Raw genomic sequence first — 17,550 nt, 5'->3', positions numbered from 1 at the left:
TGGGGCCCTTATTTTAAAATTCATTTCAGACCCTCCACTAGAAGGTCTTGGAATAGTAATCCTCAGGTTTGCTCGGTCTGCTGGCTCCCTCTTGGGTCATTCCTTTTCTTATAGACTCACAGACTATTTTATCTATGAGAATGAGACGTATCCTGGACTGTACAAGCACTGCTGTCACTGCTGTTTGCTTCTGAGATTAATTTTCACTTTAACTTCTCAGCAAGGAGATTTACATACAAGTGTCCTGTCCTCATACAAGGATAGTCTGGTGCCGCGGACCCCAACTACGAAGGCCTACAGCATGTATAATCCCTCAAGGCTCGGTTTACCAGATGCCATGCAGGCTTTAAGCTCCCCTACATTTCTGGCACCTGAGGATTTCTCTTTCTTTCAAGCCCATTCAGTCAACAAATATTTACTGAATTACTGAAAATCTTCTATAATCCAGGCCCTATTCTAGACACAACAGTGAACAAAACAGAGAACATCTCTGACCTCAAGAGGTTTACATGGTGGGGCAGGGGAAAGCAGGAGGATCCTAGAAGGGGAGGATATAGGAGGAGAGGCAACAGACACAAGAAAACAGTCTAACAGGCAGTGAGTATGTGTTCTATGAAAAAAAGTCAAGCAGGGCAAGGGGAAGACTGTCAGAGAGGTAAGAGGAAAGGTTATTTTAGATGGGGTTGCCAGGCAAGGCCTCTTTACTAACAGATGACATTTTAGCAGAGACCTAAAAAAAAGTGAGGGATGGAGCCATGTGGATGTCTAGGGGAAGAACTCTCCAGAAAAGAGGAACAGCAAGTGCAAGGGCCCTAACGCATGGTATACCTGAAGGAAAGCAAGGAGGCCAGTGTGGTATTGATGTGTGTGTTGGAGGACAGGGAGGTAAGTGGTTAGGAGTCAAGATCAGAGGCAACAAGGAGCCTGTTGTTGGCTATAGAAAGGGTTTTAGATTTTATCCAGCTATGAACTTAAAAATAGTTTTAATTTTACCACACTTGTATGTGCTTAGACCACCACACAGCCAGACATTTTCACCAGTCACTCCAGGCCTGCTCTTAGATGGCTGCTACTTTAATTTCCTTGGACAGAATGAGGTGTCCTTTACTGGGGGAACCGTATATTCTTTCATTAAAAAGTAAGGTGCCTAAATATTTCTTATAAATATAAATGCAAATATCCTCAACAAAATACTAGCAAACTGAATCCAGTAAGATATAAAAGGATCACACACCATCACCAAGTGGAATTTATCCCAGGTATTCAAGATTGGTTCAACATATAAAAATTAATGTAATACACAACGTCAATAGAATAAAGAACAAAAACTACATCATCATCTCAATAAACACAGAAAAAGCATTTGACAAAATCCAACACCCCTTCATGATGAAAGTACTCAACAAACTAGAAAAGGAGAAGTTCCTCAGTCTGATCAAGAATACTACAAAAGCCATGGCTAACATCAACCTTAATGTCAAAAGGCTGAATGCTTTCTCCCTAAGATCAGGAACAAAATAGAGATGTCCACTCTTGCTACCTCTAGTCAAGATTGTGCTGGAGGTCCTATCCAGGGCAATAAGGCAAGAAACTAAAACAAAAGCCATCCAGATTAGCAAAAAAGAAGTAAAACTATCTCTACTGCAAATGGCATTATCTTCAATATAGAAAATCCTAAAGAATCCACACAAAAAATCAGAACTAGCAAACAAGCTCATCAAGAATGCAGGATACAGGGCATTCCCTGGTGGTCCAGTGGTTAGGACTCCACGCTTCCACTGCAGGGGCACGGGTTCGATCCCTGGTTGGGGAACTAAGATCCTGCATGTCATGTAACGTGGCCAAAAAAGAAGAAGAAGAATGCAGTATATTAAATCAATATACAAAAATCTGTTGTATTTCTACATACTTGCAATGGACAATGCAAAAATGAAATTAAGAAAAGTTCATTTATGACAGCATCAAACCAATAAATACCTAGGAATAAATTTAACAAAAGAGGTAAAAAACCTATACTCTGAAAACTACAAAGCATTTTGAAAAACATTAAAGAAGACCTAAATAAATGGAAAGACTTTCCATGTTCATGGGTTGGAAGACAATATTGTTAAAATGGCAATACTCCCCCAAATAATCTACAGATTCAATGCAATTCCTATCCAATTCTGGCTGGCTTCTATGTAGAAATTTACAAGCAGATCCTAAATTCATACGGAAATGCAAGGAATCCAGAATAACCAAAACAATCATGAAAAAGAACAAAGTTGAAGGATTCACCCTTCCTGATTTCAAAACTAATAAACCTACAGTAATCAAGACAGTGTGGTACTGGCAAAAGGACAGACTTATAGATCAATGAAATGGAATTCAGAAATAAACCGTCACATTTACTGCCAATTTTTTACAAGGGTACCATTCAATGGAGAAAACTATAGTCTCTTCAACAAATGATGATGGGACACCTGGATATTCACATGTAAAAGAACCAAGCTGACCATCTACCCTCACACTATATACAAAACTTAACTCAAAATGGATCACACAGACATAAATGTTTTTTTAGAAGAAAACACAGGCATAAATCTGCCTGACCTTGAATTAGGCAATGATTTCTTAGATATGACATCAAAAGCACATGCCCCAAAACAAAAATAAATAGACTGGACTTCACTAAATTAAAGACTTTTATGCTTCAAAGGATACCATAAAGAAAGTGAAAAGACAACCCATAAAATAAGAAAATATTTGCAACTCATATATATGATAAGATTCTAGTATCCAGAGTATATAACTATTACAACTCAAAAATAAAAAGACAAATATTACAATTTTTAAATGGTCAAAGGCTTTAATAGATATTTCTCCTAAGAAGATATACAAATGGCCAATAATCACATGAAAAGATTTTCAACATCATCATTCATTAGGGAAATGCAAATCAAAACCACAATGAGATACCACTTCACATCCACTAGGAAGATTATAATTAAAAACAAACAAACAAACAAACAAAAACAGACAGTAACAAGTATGGGCAAGGATGTGGAAAAACTGGAACACCCAGACATTGCTGGTGGGAATGTAAAATGGTGTAATAGCTTTGGAAAATTGTCTAGCATTCCTGAAAAGATTAAATACAGAGTTAGCCTATGACCCAGCAATTCCACTCCTAAGTGCATACCGAAGAAAACTAAGTCCACATAAAAGCTTACACACAATCAGCCTTTATCGCCTTTGTGCTTCTGTCTGTATTCCAACCCCCTTCCCCCCACTGGATCCTGCTGGAAGCGGCCTGGTCTGTTTCTGAGGCCCGGGTTCCTGTTCCGCTAACCCAACTCTCTAGTCACCTTTGCTTGGCTTTGTAACCAAATAGTTGGGATCACAGAAGAAGTCCCCTTCCCTGCGTGTCAGCACAGAGGCTGTGACTGCCACCCCGGTTCCCCACCAAGTGCCCTGTGCCCGAACCCGTCCCCAGCGTTGCGCTGTGTGAGTTATGAGGTGCCTTTCCCGGAACCCTCCTCTCGCTAGGACCCAAGAGAGACGACAGCTCTGGCTGGGGCTCTTGGTTTCGAGAGGGTCTGGACTGGTTTGGGTGCTTTAAAATAGATTTTTTAGTTCAGTGGTGCTTATGGGGGACACGGGAATAGAACTTCAGTGTGAGACTTGGGTGATGGGAAAGTTAAATATTGGTCTTTTTTATTATTTTTTTTTGCTTTGCTATTGTTACCACTTTTGTCTCCATGTTAAAATGCCCAAAATGGAAAAAAAAAAAAAAAGCTTACACACAAATGTTCATAGCAGCATTATTCATAATGGCCAAAAAGTAGAAACAACCCAAACGTCCATCAATTGATGGATAAATAAAAGTGGTCTCAACACACAATGGAATATTATTTGGCAATAAAAAGGAATAATTACTGATACATGTTACATCACAGTAAACCTGGAAAACATTTTATGCTAAGTGAAAAAAGCCAGTCAAATTAGACCATATATTGTTTGATTCCATATTCAGTGTCCAGAATGGGCAAATCCATAGAGACAGAAAGTAGATTAATGGTTGCCTAGGGCAGCGGTGGAGTTGGGGAAATGAGGAGTGACTGCAATGTGTACAGGGTTTCTTCTGTGGAGGATTAAAATGTTCTAAAAATTGACCGTGGTAATGGTTGTACAACTCTGGGAATATTCTCAAAACCACTTAATTGTACTTTTTAATAGGTGAATTGTGTGGTACATGAATTATATCTCAATAAAGCTGTTATATTTTACAAAGTAAGAAACCTTTTCTCAGACAGCGATACAAGTCACATTCTCACCTGATCTCCCTTGACTTCACAGGCACATTTACAAGATGGTGAACCAAGGAAGTCAATTTCTCTATTCAAATTTAACTGGTGCCAGTGACTGGTTCAGACACAGGACAAGAGAGCTGGAGGGAGGTTATTCAGAAGTAGCCCTATTCATTCACTTCACAAGAGAAGAAACAAAGATAACTTGCCACAGGCCATACACATCAGGAGCTGCAAAGCCAAGACCAGAAATCAGGTCTGACAGCTGATGCTCACAGAGAACTTGAGTTTAAGCTCTCTCTGTCAGCATCACCACCTCCACCTGCCTGTAAGGATCAAAGGAGCCACAAAGCAGCTAAACATTAAAATGGTCATGCTCTTGTCATACCCTGGTCTCTGTAGAGTCCAAGATCCATCTACCCTTCACTTACTTGAACAGACACATTCTCAGACTCTCAGTCAAAGCAGGGCTATCATTAAATGTTAGAGCTAGAATATACCTCAGGGATGATCCAGCTCAGCTCCCCCCTCTAGAAAGAAACTGAGAAACAGAGATCACACAATTTGCTCAAGGCCTCGGGGCTATAGGATGACACAGCTAGAACTGGAGTCCAGGCCTGCCAACCTCCAGCTCAGTGCTCTTCTCCTGCCCAGGACTTCTTCAGTCTACACCTTCTCAGTGTCATGATGTGTCATGAGATGGGTAAGAAGAAAGAAGCATGCAGAGAACTTCCTGTTCAATCTTTTTATAAGATGGTTATGGCACATTTTTCTCCCTCTCTCTTTTTAAAGAACTCCCCACAGTGTTGTTACCCTCCCCCTTCCCCCAGTCCATGATGAGAATTGTACGTGTATATCATTCAGGATGGGGCAAAACAAGGACCAAAATGCTCAATCATGCCCTGTGAGGTGAGACAAGGGGAGAATGGAACAAGTTCTAGGATGAAGAAGTGGGCAATGTTATTTTGCCTACCCAGAATCCAACCCTCCTTCTTTTGATCAGAGCACCTAGGTTTTCTTTCTGAGAACGTCTCTTCTCCACTTTCAGTCCACAGAGTTGGAATGAGCCTCACCCATTCACCCACCAAGTACTGGGACCCAGACCTGCTCAATCCACCCCTCCAAATCACAATGATCGGTTCTGGGATGGACATTAGGATCAAATCAGTCCAGCGAGGATCAGATCTGGAATTTCTGCTCCAACCATTGGGTAAAAGGGCTCTATTTCTGCGGGGGCTGTCAGACTAGAACTGTCATAACCTGCCAAAGGAGAAAGTTTGCCTGAGAATGAAGCCAACACTGAAGAAATCAGAGCCAAGAGGTGTAAGAGAGAAGCCAAGTCTGATGCCAGTGTGGTCTCGTGGACTCAGCTGCACTAGAAGCCAGCTCACCCCCTTACCTAAGTCCATTTGAGTTTAGTTTCCATCACCTAAACTAAGTCACGTTTACACTGAATGGCACTCAAATTCTGCCATTAGGGGAGGTGCCTGGGGCAAATGGCCTCCCTTCTCTCAGCCTCTCAATTGCCTCTTGTGTGAGGTAAGGAGGCTCTCTCAGCTGATACTGAAAGACCCTTCTACCCTTAAAATGTTGTGATTCTATGAATCCAGCAAAGACCAACTTGGTCCTCAAAGGCTACTTCTCGGCCTATAAGTTTCTAGAAAGAGAACTCATTATCCACTTGCCTGACCCCACTTCCAGCACTTAACACATAGGCAGCTCCTTCCCCATGCAGGTTAGCCGCACATCAGACACCCTTCCACCGAGCGGGCAGGTCCTCTACTCATCCCCAACACGCTGTGGCAAGGCCAAGTCCAAGTCAAGGTCAGCTTGGGATCTGTCCACTCACAAACACAAGCACAAGCCATGGTCTGTGTTCAGCAAGTGAGTCTGGTCATGCTGTCCAGCCTCTTCATTCAAGTTGCAACTGTTCAGAGGACAGCTGATCCCGTGTGGATTGCCAGGGAGTTTGGCTTCTGGCCTTTGTGACATCTCAACGTATCTCTCAGTCTCCCATTTTGTCAGCTGCTCTGGTAAGTATACCCTGGTTGTGGCGGAAGCACAGGCTGAAAGCCGTTTAATGTGAAACCAGAGGATTATCCTTCTCACCTCCCTGAATCCAGGGAGAACCCAGGGCAGGTTACTGGTGGGATTTTCCTGGAGATTATGCCCAAGTATTCCCGTACACAGCCTCTGAAACCATCTAGGTGGGAAGGGCCGCGGCTGCCGATCCTAGTGGCGGTGACAGATCAGGAAGACGAACTGAAGGTGTCATACTGTCATACTGTAATTTGAGAATTAGATTCCCAGGGTAGAGGGGCGAGGGCAGGGGCTCGCCCGCCTCCCCGAACCCCGGGAGGGGCCAGGAGGGGTCAACTTCCTGCCACAGCGGGGCCTCTGGCCGGGCCGGGGAGGGGGCTGCGATGGCCACCGCCCCCTCAGGCCGAGCGCCGCAGCTCCGCACACACACTTGTCCGGGGACCCGGCTCGGGCTGCCCGGGGATGCCCGCGACCCCGCCGGAAACAAACCGGAACTTGCCCGGCTGCATGGCTCCCTCCCCGTGGCCTCGCTCGCGGGGCTCCGGTCAGCCCCGGCCGGCGCCCGACTGCGGTGGGCAGCCCACCGCTCCTCACCCGCTCGTCCCTGCCCTCCAGAGTGCAACATGCGCGCTCGGGGCCGGGGGTGGCGCGCGCTGCCCGGACACCGGCTCCGCGGCAGAGTGCCCTCACCTTACTCGCGGTGCCTTTCTGGAGGCTGCCATTCGGTAGTGACGTACCCCGGCCCACGTCACAGCAGCGCAGACCAGCTGATCTCCCGTGGACCTGCGAGAGGGAAGGAGGCCGGCCTCGCCCGCCTCTGTGACGTACGCCCGCGCCGCGGCCCCGCCCACCCTCAGGCACCCGCCCACCCGCCCTCCAGACCGCCCCACCCCCCGGGACCCATCTGCGTTCCCATCCCAACCCGCATCGCGTCTTTCCTTGCGGCGAGCGAGAGGGTGGAGGCTGTGCCGCGGCGCGTCAGTTCTGTTCATTTTTCTCGCCATTCCCCAAGGAGGAAAAAGAAGGGCTTTGTCGGCTGAAGGGGCTGCGGCGCGATGAGCTGCCCTTCAGGGATGTTCTAGCTTTTAGGAGGACGTGGCCGGTTCTGGAAGTACCTCAGCACGACCTCACTTCCTGAAGCTTTACTATATCCCCCAGATCACTTATACAGGCAAAATCCCGCTGCACACTCCACTTGGATAGCCAATAGGCTCCTCAGACTTACAATGTCCGAACGGCACTCCTGGCCCAATGCACCAAAACAAAACTGTGCTCCACCAAACAATCAGTGGCTAGATCTTGGAGTCATCCCTGCCTCTTTTACACCCCACGTCCAGTCTGTCAGAAAATCGTGTCGGCCATGTCTTCAAAACAGATCCCTAATCCAACCGCTCCTCACTACCCACACCTGTCCCCCCTCTAGGTCTGCGTCACTACCTTCTCACCCTTGGGATTGATTACTCAGGCTTCCCTAATGCCACGGGCACCTGCACAGTCTAGTCTAAACACAGCAGCCAGCTCAGTCCTTTGAAGTCTGAGATCTTGTCCCTGCTCTGCTTAGCACTTTCTGATGGTTCCTCATTTCACTCAGGCTAAAATCTCTGCTTGATTTGCCCCTAACCATTTCCTGCTGTTCTCACACTGATCGCTCTGCTCCACTGAATCTGACCTCCTTGCTTTCCTTGAAAAAGCCAGGCACACTCATGCCCCAGGGCCCTTGGACTTGCTCTTCCCCCCAAATCCAGGGTCCCTTCCTCACCTTTCCCTCCTCTTGCCTTCTAATCTTTGCTCAAGTATCACCTTCTCAACAGACCTACCCTGACCACCCTATTTAAAATTGTAAACCACCCCCAACATTCCTAATCCCCCTTAACCTGCTCAGTTTTTTTCTGTAGCACTTATTATCATTTAACATGATTTTAAAAATGTATTTATATGTATTGTATTCTGCCCCCTACTTTACACACACACACACACACACACACACTCACACACACACACACACACACACACACACACACACACACCATAGCCATCAGTGCAGGAATGGTATCTGTGTTGTTTAATGATGAACAATACCTGACATGCAGTAAGTTCTCATTACGTATTTTCTGCATCAGTGAATGTCCCCAGAATGTGCAGTACTCAAGGGTAGGGATGGTCGCTCTCTTGTTCATTGTTATGACCCGGTGCTTAGAACAGCTCCCAGAACAGAGTCAGCACTTCAGAAATATTTGCTAAATGAAAGTGACCACATTTTTATTTATTTATTTTTTGCGGTACGCAGGCCTCTCACTGTTGTGGCCTCTCCCGTCGCGGAGCACAGGCTCCGGACACGCAGGCTCAGCGTCCATGGCTCACGGGCCCAGCCGCTCCACGGCATGTGGGATCTTCCCGGACCGGGGCACGAACCCGTGTCCCCTGCATCGGCAGGCAGACTCTCAACCACTACGCCACCAGGGAAGACCCGAAAGTGACCACATTTTTAAAAGTGATCTGCACCTCTTGCTTTGACCTTGATGAACCCCTGATACACCTGTATCACAAGTAAGTTATGCTGCCTGCAAGAGCTTAGAGTTCTAGTTGTTATTCAGTCAGCATTTAGACAAGCTAAATTAGACCCTGTAGAAAAAGTATAAAAGAACTAAAAGATGTGGCGCCTTGTAAAGCAGCAGACCGTCTGCTTCATTTCCCCAAATTTATGGAGCCAAAAAAAAAAAAGAATGCAAATATAATGACTGGTTCCAGCCCACATCTAAAAGATGGTGGGCAAGATCAAGTTGTACGAAAAAAAAAGGAGATCTCTGAGAGACAGATAAGTGGGACCTAAAGGGAACAGGTATTTCGTAATCACATCGCCTAGGAGGAGGCTGCTCATGATTTATCGCATCTGGCTTTAGGCGAGAAAGAGAAATACTTTGTGTTCTCTGAACTGGATTTGAATTTCTGTTTGCAGGATAACAAAGCATCCCTCCCCTTCTTGAATTTCTTTCAGAAGAACCTCGGGGAGAAATTATTGAGCCGAATTATCAGCAGAGGGTGAGAACACTGAGGTTATGTCAGGCTCTTCTCCTATCTCTGCAGTCCTCGCATGTTTGAAGAGGTGGAACAGTTACACTAACATTTACTGAGTGCTGTGTGCCTAGCCCACAACAACCCAGTGAGCAAACGACTGTAATCCTCATTTTACTGGTTGAGGAGACAGATTTACAGTGGTTGAGTCACTTGCCCAAAGTCCGCAAGCTAGTAAGTGGTTGGAGTGTTGTATACATTCAGGCAGCAGGATGGATTCCTAGCCCCCGAACACTTAATCATCACTAAGTTATATAGAAGGGACCCTAGAGGTCACCTCATCCAACCTCCTAGTTTACACAGTGGAAAGCGGGAGGCAACGGGATTCATCATTCAAACTCAGACTGGATGGGTTTTAAATGTAGCCAGAAACATTGTGTGGAAACATGTTATGGGTTGAACTGTGTCCTCCCAAAATTCATATGTTGAAGCCTCAACCCCCTATACCGCAAAATGTGACACTATTTGGAAATAGGGTTGTTGTAGATGTAATTAGTAAAGAAAAGGTTGTACTGGGGCAGAGTGGACCCCTAATCCAAATTACTGATGTCCTTATAAAAAGAGGGAATTTGGACACAGAGAAAATGCCATGTGAAGATGAAAACAAAAATCAGGGCAATGCATCTACAAGCCAAAGAACTCCAAAGACTGCCAGCAAACCACCAGAAGCTAGGAGAGAGACATGAAACAGATTTTCCATCCTGGCCCTCAGAAGGAACCAACACTGAGGATACCCTGATCTTGGACTTCCAGCCTCCAGAGCTGTGAGACAATAAATTTCTGTTTGAGCCACCTAGTTTGTGGTAGTTTTTTACAAAAGCCCTAGGAAACAATACAAGATGACTTCGAAATGTCCAAGAGTATGCATTGCAGAACTGATATTTTGGCCACACAACATTCATACATTATTCTTCTGGTAACCCTCCTCCTATTTCCCTCTAAGGACCCATCTTTTCTTCCATCCCTCCCTCTCTCATTCTCAGTCTGTGTTATTTGGTGAAACACTTGGATTCCAGGCACAAGCCACAGTGATAGGCTCAGAAATTGCTTTGGGACCAGTGCAACAAAATTTCCATGGTGAGTGCTGGAAGAGAGCCTTGTTCACCTTTGCCAGGCAAAAACCTGGATGTATCCACTCTGGAACTGCTGCCTCTATGTGCAGCATGTGGATGGCACCAAAGCAGCAGAAGGCAGAGCAAAGAGAAAGAGAAGCGGAAACCTCATAACATCATTTGATCCCTGAATCCTGCCATGCCTTAAACCAGATCTCCCACTAGACTTTTCAGATGTCAGCCAAAAAATTTCCTTTTGTGTTTAAGTCAGTTTGATATGGATTTTCTGTCACTTGCAATCAAAAGACTCCTTGCTGAATCATTTAAGTAAATTATGTTTCATCTATACAACTGGATTTTATGCATGAAGTAGATATAATTGTATTAATATTGATAATCTTAAACTAAGAAATGGAACAAGTATTGATAGATTGTAAAACAATGTAATATCCCATTTTTATAATCTTATATAAATATGTCTATACTGATATAGATTTATTTTTTAGAATAAAAAGAAAACAATCCACAAAATATTAATAATGCTTATCTCAAGTTGACAGAATTTGGGCTGATCTTAATTTTGCTCTGCTTCTTTGTGTTTTTTGAGATTTATTTTTTAATTTAAAAGAAATTCAAAGTACTAATCATTTCTCTGAGCCTTTCACCTTTGAAGAGAGAATGGGGAGCCTGTTCCATCCTTCAAATCTGAACACCACAAGTAATAGTAGTCCTTCAATATTCAACTTGATGCCCGGACCAAGGATTGCGGCGAAGGGCGACATCCTTTTTCGTAAACACCCAGATGAGAGGACTGAGAAAAGAGAGATTCCTGTAAGCTCTCAAACAAAATTACAAACTTCAGAGGATGGTTTTAACCTTTTCAAACATTTCAATTTGTGCTAATAAAATTGATAGTTATAGGAACAGTGATGAGTGAGGCTCTCATAAATTGTTATAATATGGTCTTATTTTCTGTAAAATTAACTGAAAGATAGGCTTGTGGTTACACCCTAGAAAGGAATCAGAGAAGAAAAGCCAACTTTCAGGATTGTAGAGTCTGCCAAAACAATGTACTGTAAATTAAGGGTGGGAGAATGCATTTGGCTCAGTTCAGAATCCACTCACCCTTTGTATTCAATGAAAACTGAACTCAGACCTTTGATATCTGAGTTCCATTTACTCTTGGCAAAGTTCAGTTCTCTGGTTCAAAAAAAAAAAAAAACCTCAGGAGGCCCAGAGGTTTTCTTGGACATCAAAAGTTTCTTGCACAAACAACATATTGATGAGCTAAGTGTAAATGAATCAGAAACATACAGAATAAGTGAATCTAAAACACACACACCCTCCCATGCTATACAAAAAACTTAGCACTCAGGGAAGCACTATGTTTGTCTCTTCCCTTAAAGAGGATTCCTTTTTACCATATTTTATCCCTTTCTCAAGAAGTCTTCGAGGGATCTTTGTAAAATGTAGCAAAAGAAAGAGAGTATATCCAGCTGTTCCTGATGTTGACTTCTCACAGTCCCTTCCTGGCTATGCCCTGAAACCTAGGCTTTGGATAGAGGTAGCATGGCCTAGAGGTCAAGGTCAAGAGACAAGTTCTGGCCCTGGCTCAGCCACTGAAAAGTCATGTGACTTTAGAACTAGCAGAGCACCCTCTTCTCTGGTTTCCTAAGAATTTGGGTTGGACCAGCCCCTTCCAGACCTGCTATGCATTTGATCAAGCCTTAATAAGAGGACTTGAAGTTGGCAGCCTGGCAGATAAGTTTTGTGTGGCCCTCACTGTATCCTTTTTTCATAATAGCTTTATGGGTATATATTCACATACCATACAATTCACCTATTTAAAGTATGCAGTTCTTTAGTATATTCATAGAGTTTTGCATCCATCACCACAATCAATTTTAGACCATTTTCATCACACCAAAAAGAAACCTACACCCTTGAGCATCACTCCTCAATTCCCTTCATCCTCTCCATTCTAGGCAAGCACTAATCCACTTTCTGTCTCTCTAGATTTGCCTCTTCTGGACATGTCATATAAATGGAATCATAATATATGGTCTTTTGTGATTGGCCCCTTTCACTTAGCATATTGTTTTCAAGGTTTATCTATGGTGTAGTATGTATCAACTTGATTCCTTTTTATTGCCAAATAATTTTCCCTATAATGTTTATCCATTCTTTGGTTGATGCACACATGGGTTGTTTCCACTTTTGGGATATTGTGAATAATGCTGCTATGAACATTCATGTATAAGTTTTTTTGTAGACATCTGTTTTCATTTCTCATGATTATATACCTATGGAAATATTGAGTCATATGATCAATCTATGTTCAACCTTTTGAGAAACTGCTGAACTGTTTTCCAATGTGGCTATGCATTTTACATTCCCAACAGCAGTGTATGAGGATTTCAGTTTCTCCAAATCCCGACCAACATGCGTTATTATTTTTCTTATTGATTCTGGCCATCTTAGTGGATATGAAATGGTTTTGATTTGCATTTCCCTGGTAGCTAATGATGGTTTTGATTTGCATTTCCCTGGTAGCTAATGATGTTGAGCTGCATTTCGTGTGCTTTTTTGGCCATTTGTATATCTTTGATGGAGAAATATCTATTCAGATGCTTTGCCCATTTTTAAGTTGGATTATTATTATTGAGTTGTAAGGATTCTTTATATATTCTAGATGGAAGTCCCTCATCAGATATATGACTTGGAAATATTTTCTCCCATTCTGTGGGTCGTTGTTTTTTTTTATTCTAATGAGACAGCAACATTTAAAAAGGAGATGTTCGCTATTTAAAAACCCACATCTTGGGAATTCCCTGGTGGTCCAGTGGTTAGGACTCCATGCTTTCACTGCCGAGGGCCGGGTTTGATCCCTGGTGGGGGAACTAAGATCCCACAAGCCATGTGGCGCGGCAGCCAAAAAAAAAGGTTGTAAATTCATTAAAAAATAAATAAAAATAAGAATCCACATCTTCAGCTTCTTCTGGAAGATCAGAAGTTTGGCTTTAGCAACACTGGTCCTTCCTTCTTGTTGCTGGTTGTTTCAGCAACACCAGCATGAATGGAGCAGGGGCTACTCCCTTGAGATGGGACAGGGAGCCCTCCATTTGACCATGTTGTCTTTTCTGTTTTACCTGCTAGACCTCTGTACACATCCCAGTTTGTGACTCCTTCTCCTAGAGAATTTGACAAAGCACGGACTGAATTTCCACTCTGCTGAAATTGCCCTGGCAATTGAGTTGAATCAACTACTTCTTGCTAGAATGTTTTCACCTTTGGCACTTAAACACAGACTCCCCCAAACTTAGCACAAACAAGCAAGTCCCCCACTCTTCCTGTTTTGTGATTTGGATTTTGTAAGGTGTGAGGCAACTCACTGGGGCTTGGCAAGGCCTCCAGGGTTTTGGCAGCCCTGTCGGTGCTGATGTTATGAGTGTCCCTTTTGCCATAATGCATCCTCATTAATAACTCAAACCAGTTAAACTCAAACAAATGGAGTTGAAAAATACAGTAACAGGCTGCCTGAGCTTCGAAACACTGCCTAAAAATACCAGAAAAACAATTTTGTGCTTAAGACCATAGCCAGGAGTGAAAATCACAATTTCTGACTGTTGACCATCCCTTTCCTTAATCATAATTTGCCTTCCAAAAGCAGCCCCTCTTAGAATAAAATGAGAATCTCTAAAGAGATATATTAGTAACTTAACCTAGTCATATAACATTCTTTTCCCCTGTTTCTCATCAACCTTTGTTTAACTCTTTACTCATCCATTCCTTCATTTAAATATGTTTATCCTTACTATTCTTTTTTGAAACAGTTTTATTGAGATATAATTCACATACCATACAATTCACCCATTTAATGTGTACAAATAAGTGGTTTTTAGTATATTCACAGAGCTGTGCAACCATCAACACTATCTAATTCCAGAACATTTTTATCACCCCAAAAATAAACCTCTTATCTTTTAGCATCAGTCCTCATTTCTCCCATTTTCCCCCGCCCTGGGCGACCACTAATCTGTTTTCTGTCTTAGTAGAGTTGCCTCTGCTGAGCATTTCATATAAATGAAATCACACGATATGACATCTTATGTGTCTGGCTTCTTTCATTTAGCTTAATGCTTTCAATGTTCATCCACTTTGTAGCACTTATCAGTGCTTCATTCCTTTTTATTGCAGCATAATATTCCATTGTGTGGACATGCCACATTTTATTTATCCATTCAAATGGACATTTGGGATATATAAGAAACTCATACAAACCAATAGCAGCAGCAGCAGGAGCATCACCATCATCATCCAATTAAAAAATGGGCAAAGGACCTGAATAGAGATTTTTCCAAAGAAGACATACAAATAGCCAACAGATATATGAAAAGGTATTCAATATTACTAATCATCAGGAAAATACTAAACAAAACTACAATGAGATATCACCTCACACCTGTTATGATGGCTATGATTTTAAAAAAATTAAAAAGATAACAAATGTTGGCAAGGATGTAGAGAAAAGGGAACCTTTGTACCCTGTTGGTAGGAATGTAAATTGTTACAGCCATTTTGGAAAATAGTGTGGAGGTTCCTCAAAAAGTTAAAAATAGAACTACTGTGTGATCCAGCAATCTCCCTTCTGGGTGTATAGCCAAAAGAAATAAAATCACAATCTCAAAGAAAAATCTGCGCTCCCATGTTTATTATAGCATTGTTCATTATAGCATTGTTCATAATAGCCAAGATATGGAAACAACCTAAGCATCCCTTGACGAATGAATGGATCAAGAAAATGTGGTAAATACACACGATAGAATATTATTCAGTCTTCAAAAAAAAAGAAAGTGCTCCCACCTGAGACATGGATGAATCTGAAGGACATTATGTTAAGTGAAATAAACCAGACACAGAAAAATAAATATCACATGATCTCACTACTACGGGGAATTTTTTTTTAAGTCAAGTTCATAGTAACAGAGTAGAATAGTGGTTACCAGAGGTTGGTGGGTAGGGAAAAGAGGATATATTGATCAAAGGGTATCTTAGTTATAAGATAAATAAGTTCTAGAGGCCTAATATACAGCATGATGAATATAGCTAATAATAATGTATTTACAGCTGAAATTGGCTGAGAAGGTAGATCTCAAGTGTTATTCCCACCAAAAAAGGTAACTATGGGTGGTGATAGATATGTTAGTTTGATTGTTGTAATCATTTCACAATGTATACATATATCAAAACATCACATTGTACATCTTAAGTATATATAATTTTTATTTGTCAAAGATTAATTAATTAATTAAATTTTTAATCAATATGTGGGTTGTTTCCACTCTGGGGCTATTATGAATAATGCTGCTATGAACGTTCATGTATAAGATTTTTTGGTAGATATAAGTTTTCCTTTCTCTTAGTTATATATATAGGAGTGGATTACTGGGTCACATGGTAACTCTATGTTTAATATATATATATATATATATATATATATATATTTTGTGTGTGTGTGTGTGGTACACGGGCCTCTCACTGCTGTGGTCTCTCCCATTGCGGAGCACAGGCTCCGGACGCGTAGGCTCAGGCCATGGCTCACGGGCCCAGCCACTCCGCGGCATGTGGGATCTTCCCGGACCGGGGCACGAACCCGTGTCCCCCGCATCGGCAGGCGAACTCTCAACAACTGTGCCACCAGGGAAGCCCTATGTTTAATATTTTGAGGAACAGCCAAACTGTTTTCTACAGTGGCTGTGCCATTTTATACGCCCACCTGTGATGAATAAGAGCTGCAATTCCTCTACATCCTTGTCTGTTCTTGATTGATATGTTTGTCCTCCTTCCTCCATCAACTCTCCCCAGATTTCAATGAAATTCTAAATGACTTTTGCCACTGGGGAAGTGAAGTGGCACTTCTAGAGAGAAGCCTTACTTAGCCTCTCTTTTCAGGGAAGCCATTGGAAAAAGTATACTTCAAAGGTCCCCATTACTCTAGTAAATCAGATTTATTTCTACAGTGTGCCATAAACCTGAGTCTCTAAGCACCTAGTCTACATATTTTAGATACAAACAAAAGAAAGTAATTCAATCACATAAATTACAGCCATAGATTTATGGAATTTCGGAACTGGAAGGAACCTCCTACCAAAGATTTCGTTTTATAAATGAGGATGCTCAAACCAGGAGATTCATGTGAGCGATGCCACATAGTCGGTTGCTAGCAGAATAAGACCGGAACCCAGCTCTGATGATTCTCTACTATTGGTCTTGTCAGTGAAACCCAGTCACTCAGTGATCTGAGCAAACCCAGCTCAGCAAACACTGGGGCGGTTATAATTTCAAGAGCAAGGGCTGCATCCATACACACACCAAGCAAAGTGAAGAATTAGGTGATTCCCTGGATAATTCCTAGACAAAAGCCACTCAAGTCAAAACCTAGATCAAAGGTTGTGAATCGGGTACTTGAGGGCTGAGTCTAGCCCATAGGTATGTTTAGCTTAGGCAACATGGTATTTTAAGATTTAAAAACAAAATAGTTGCCAACTCATAAAAATGAAGAGATTTCACCCCCACCCCCAGCCCCCGCAAAAGATCTATTAACATTGGCCCTGTGGTTCCTGCTTAATTTTTGCAACAAACAGGCTGGAGCTGAGCGGCACCACCAAGGGCCCACCTAGTGGGCCCCACTCATCAGGCCACATGCCATGTTCCTGAATGTATTTGAATTTAGGACTCTTGATCCAGATGACTGAGACGTGGGTGAGGTGTTGGTGCGTTTGCTGTCTGCAGGAGTATTCCCACTCTGTATGGCCCTGGTTAAAGAGAGAAGACAGACACCAGACAGACGGCCGAGTACTGGTGGGCAACTGACATCTCTGCAAGGCTTATCAGGGCAGCAGATGATCAAAACAGGAACACCAGAGTGCTGGGAGAAGCTGTTGGGCCTCTACGGGGCCTCCTTTCGGCCACAGTTCACAAAATAAGCAGCAGATGCTGCAAGGCCGCCACAGATTTCAAAGAGAAATCAAGACAGCATGTAGCCTCAGAGCACAAGTCCCCACAAGAGAAAGTCTGGGAACAGCATGCCGCCTTGT

The 17,550-nt window shown here is 42.8% G+C and overlaps 1 protein-coding gene across 2 annotated transcripts in view; it reads right to left on the bottom strand.

Moving 5' to 3' along the window:
* The window catches only part of XPNPEP1 (X-prolyl aminopeptidase 1), a 54,352-nt gene extending 47,241 nt beyond the window's left edge, over positions 1–7,111 (bottom strand). Inside the window, exon 1 of one of the 2 annotated variants that reach the window (XM_082854671.1) lies at positions 7,020–7,111. In XM_082854671.1, the coding sequence (XP_082710797.1) occupies positions 7,020–7,051 (32 nt within the window). In that variant the 5' untranslated portion in view covers positions 7,052–7,111. The remainder of the gene's footprint in view (positions 1–7,019) is intronic. The other variant, XM_082854672.1, reaches the window with a different exon arrangement.
* Positions 7,112–17,550: the final 10,439 nt, after the last annotated feature.

The sequence above is a fragment of the Leucopleurus acutus genome (genome assembly GCF_964270905.1).
Source record: "Leucopleurus acutus genome assembly, chromosome: 14".
Taxonomy (NCBI): domain Eukaryota; kingdom Metazoa; phylum Chordata; class Mammalia; order Artiodactyla; family Delphinidae; genus Leucopleurus; species Leucopleurus acutus.
Note: the sequence above shows the minus strand (reverse complement) of the source record. Positions and strands in the feature narration are given on the sequence as shown.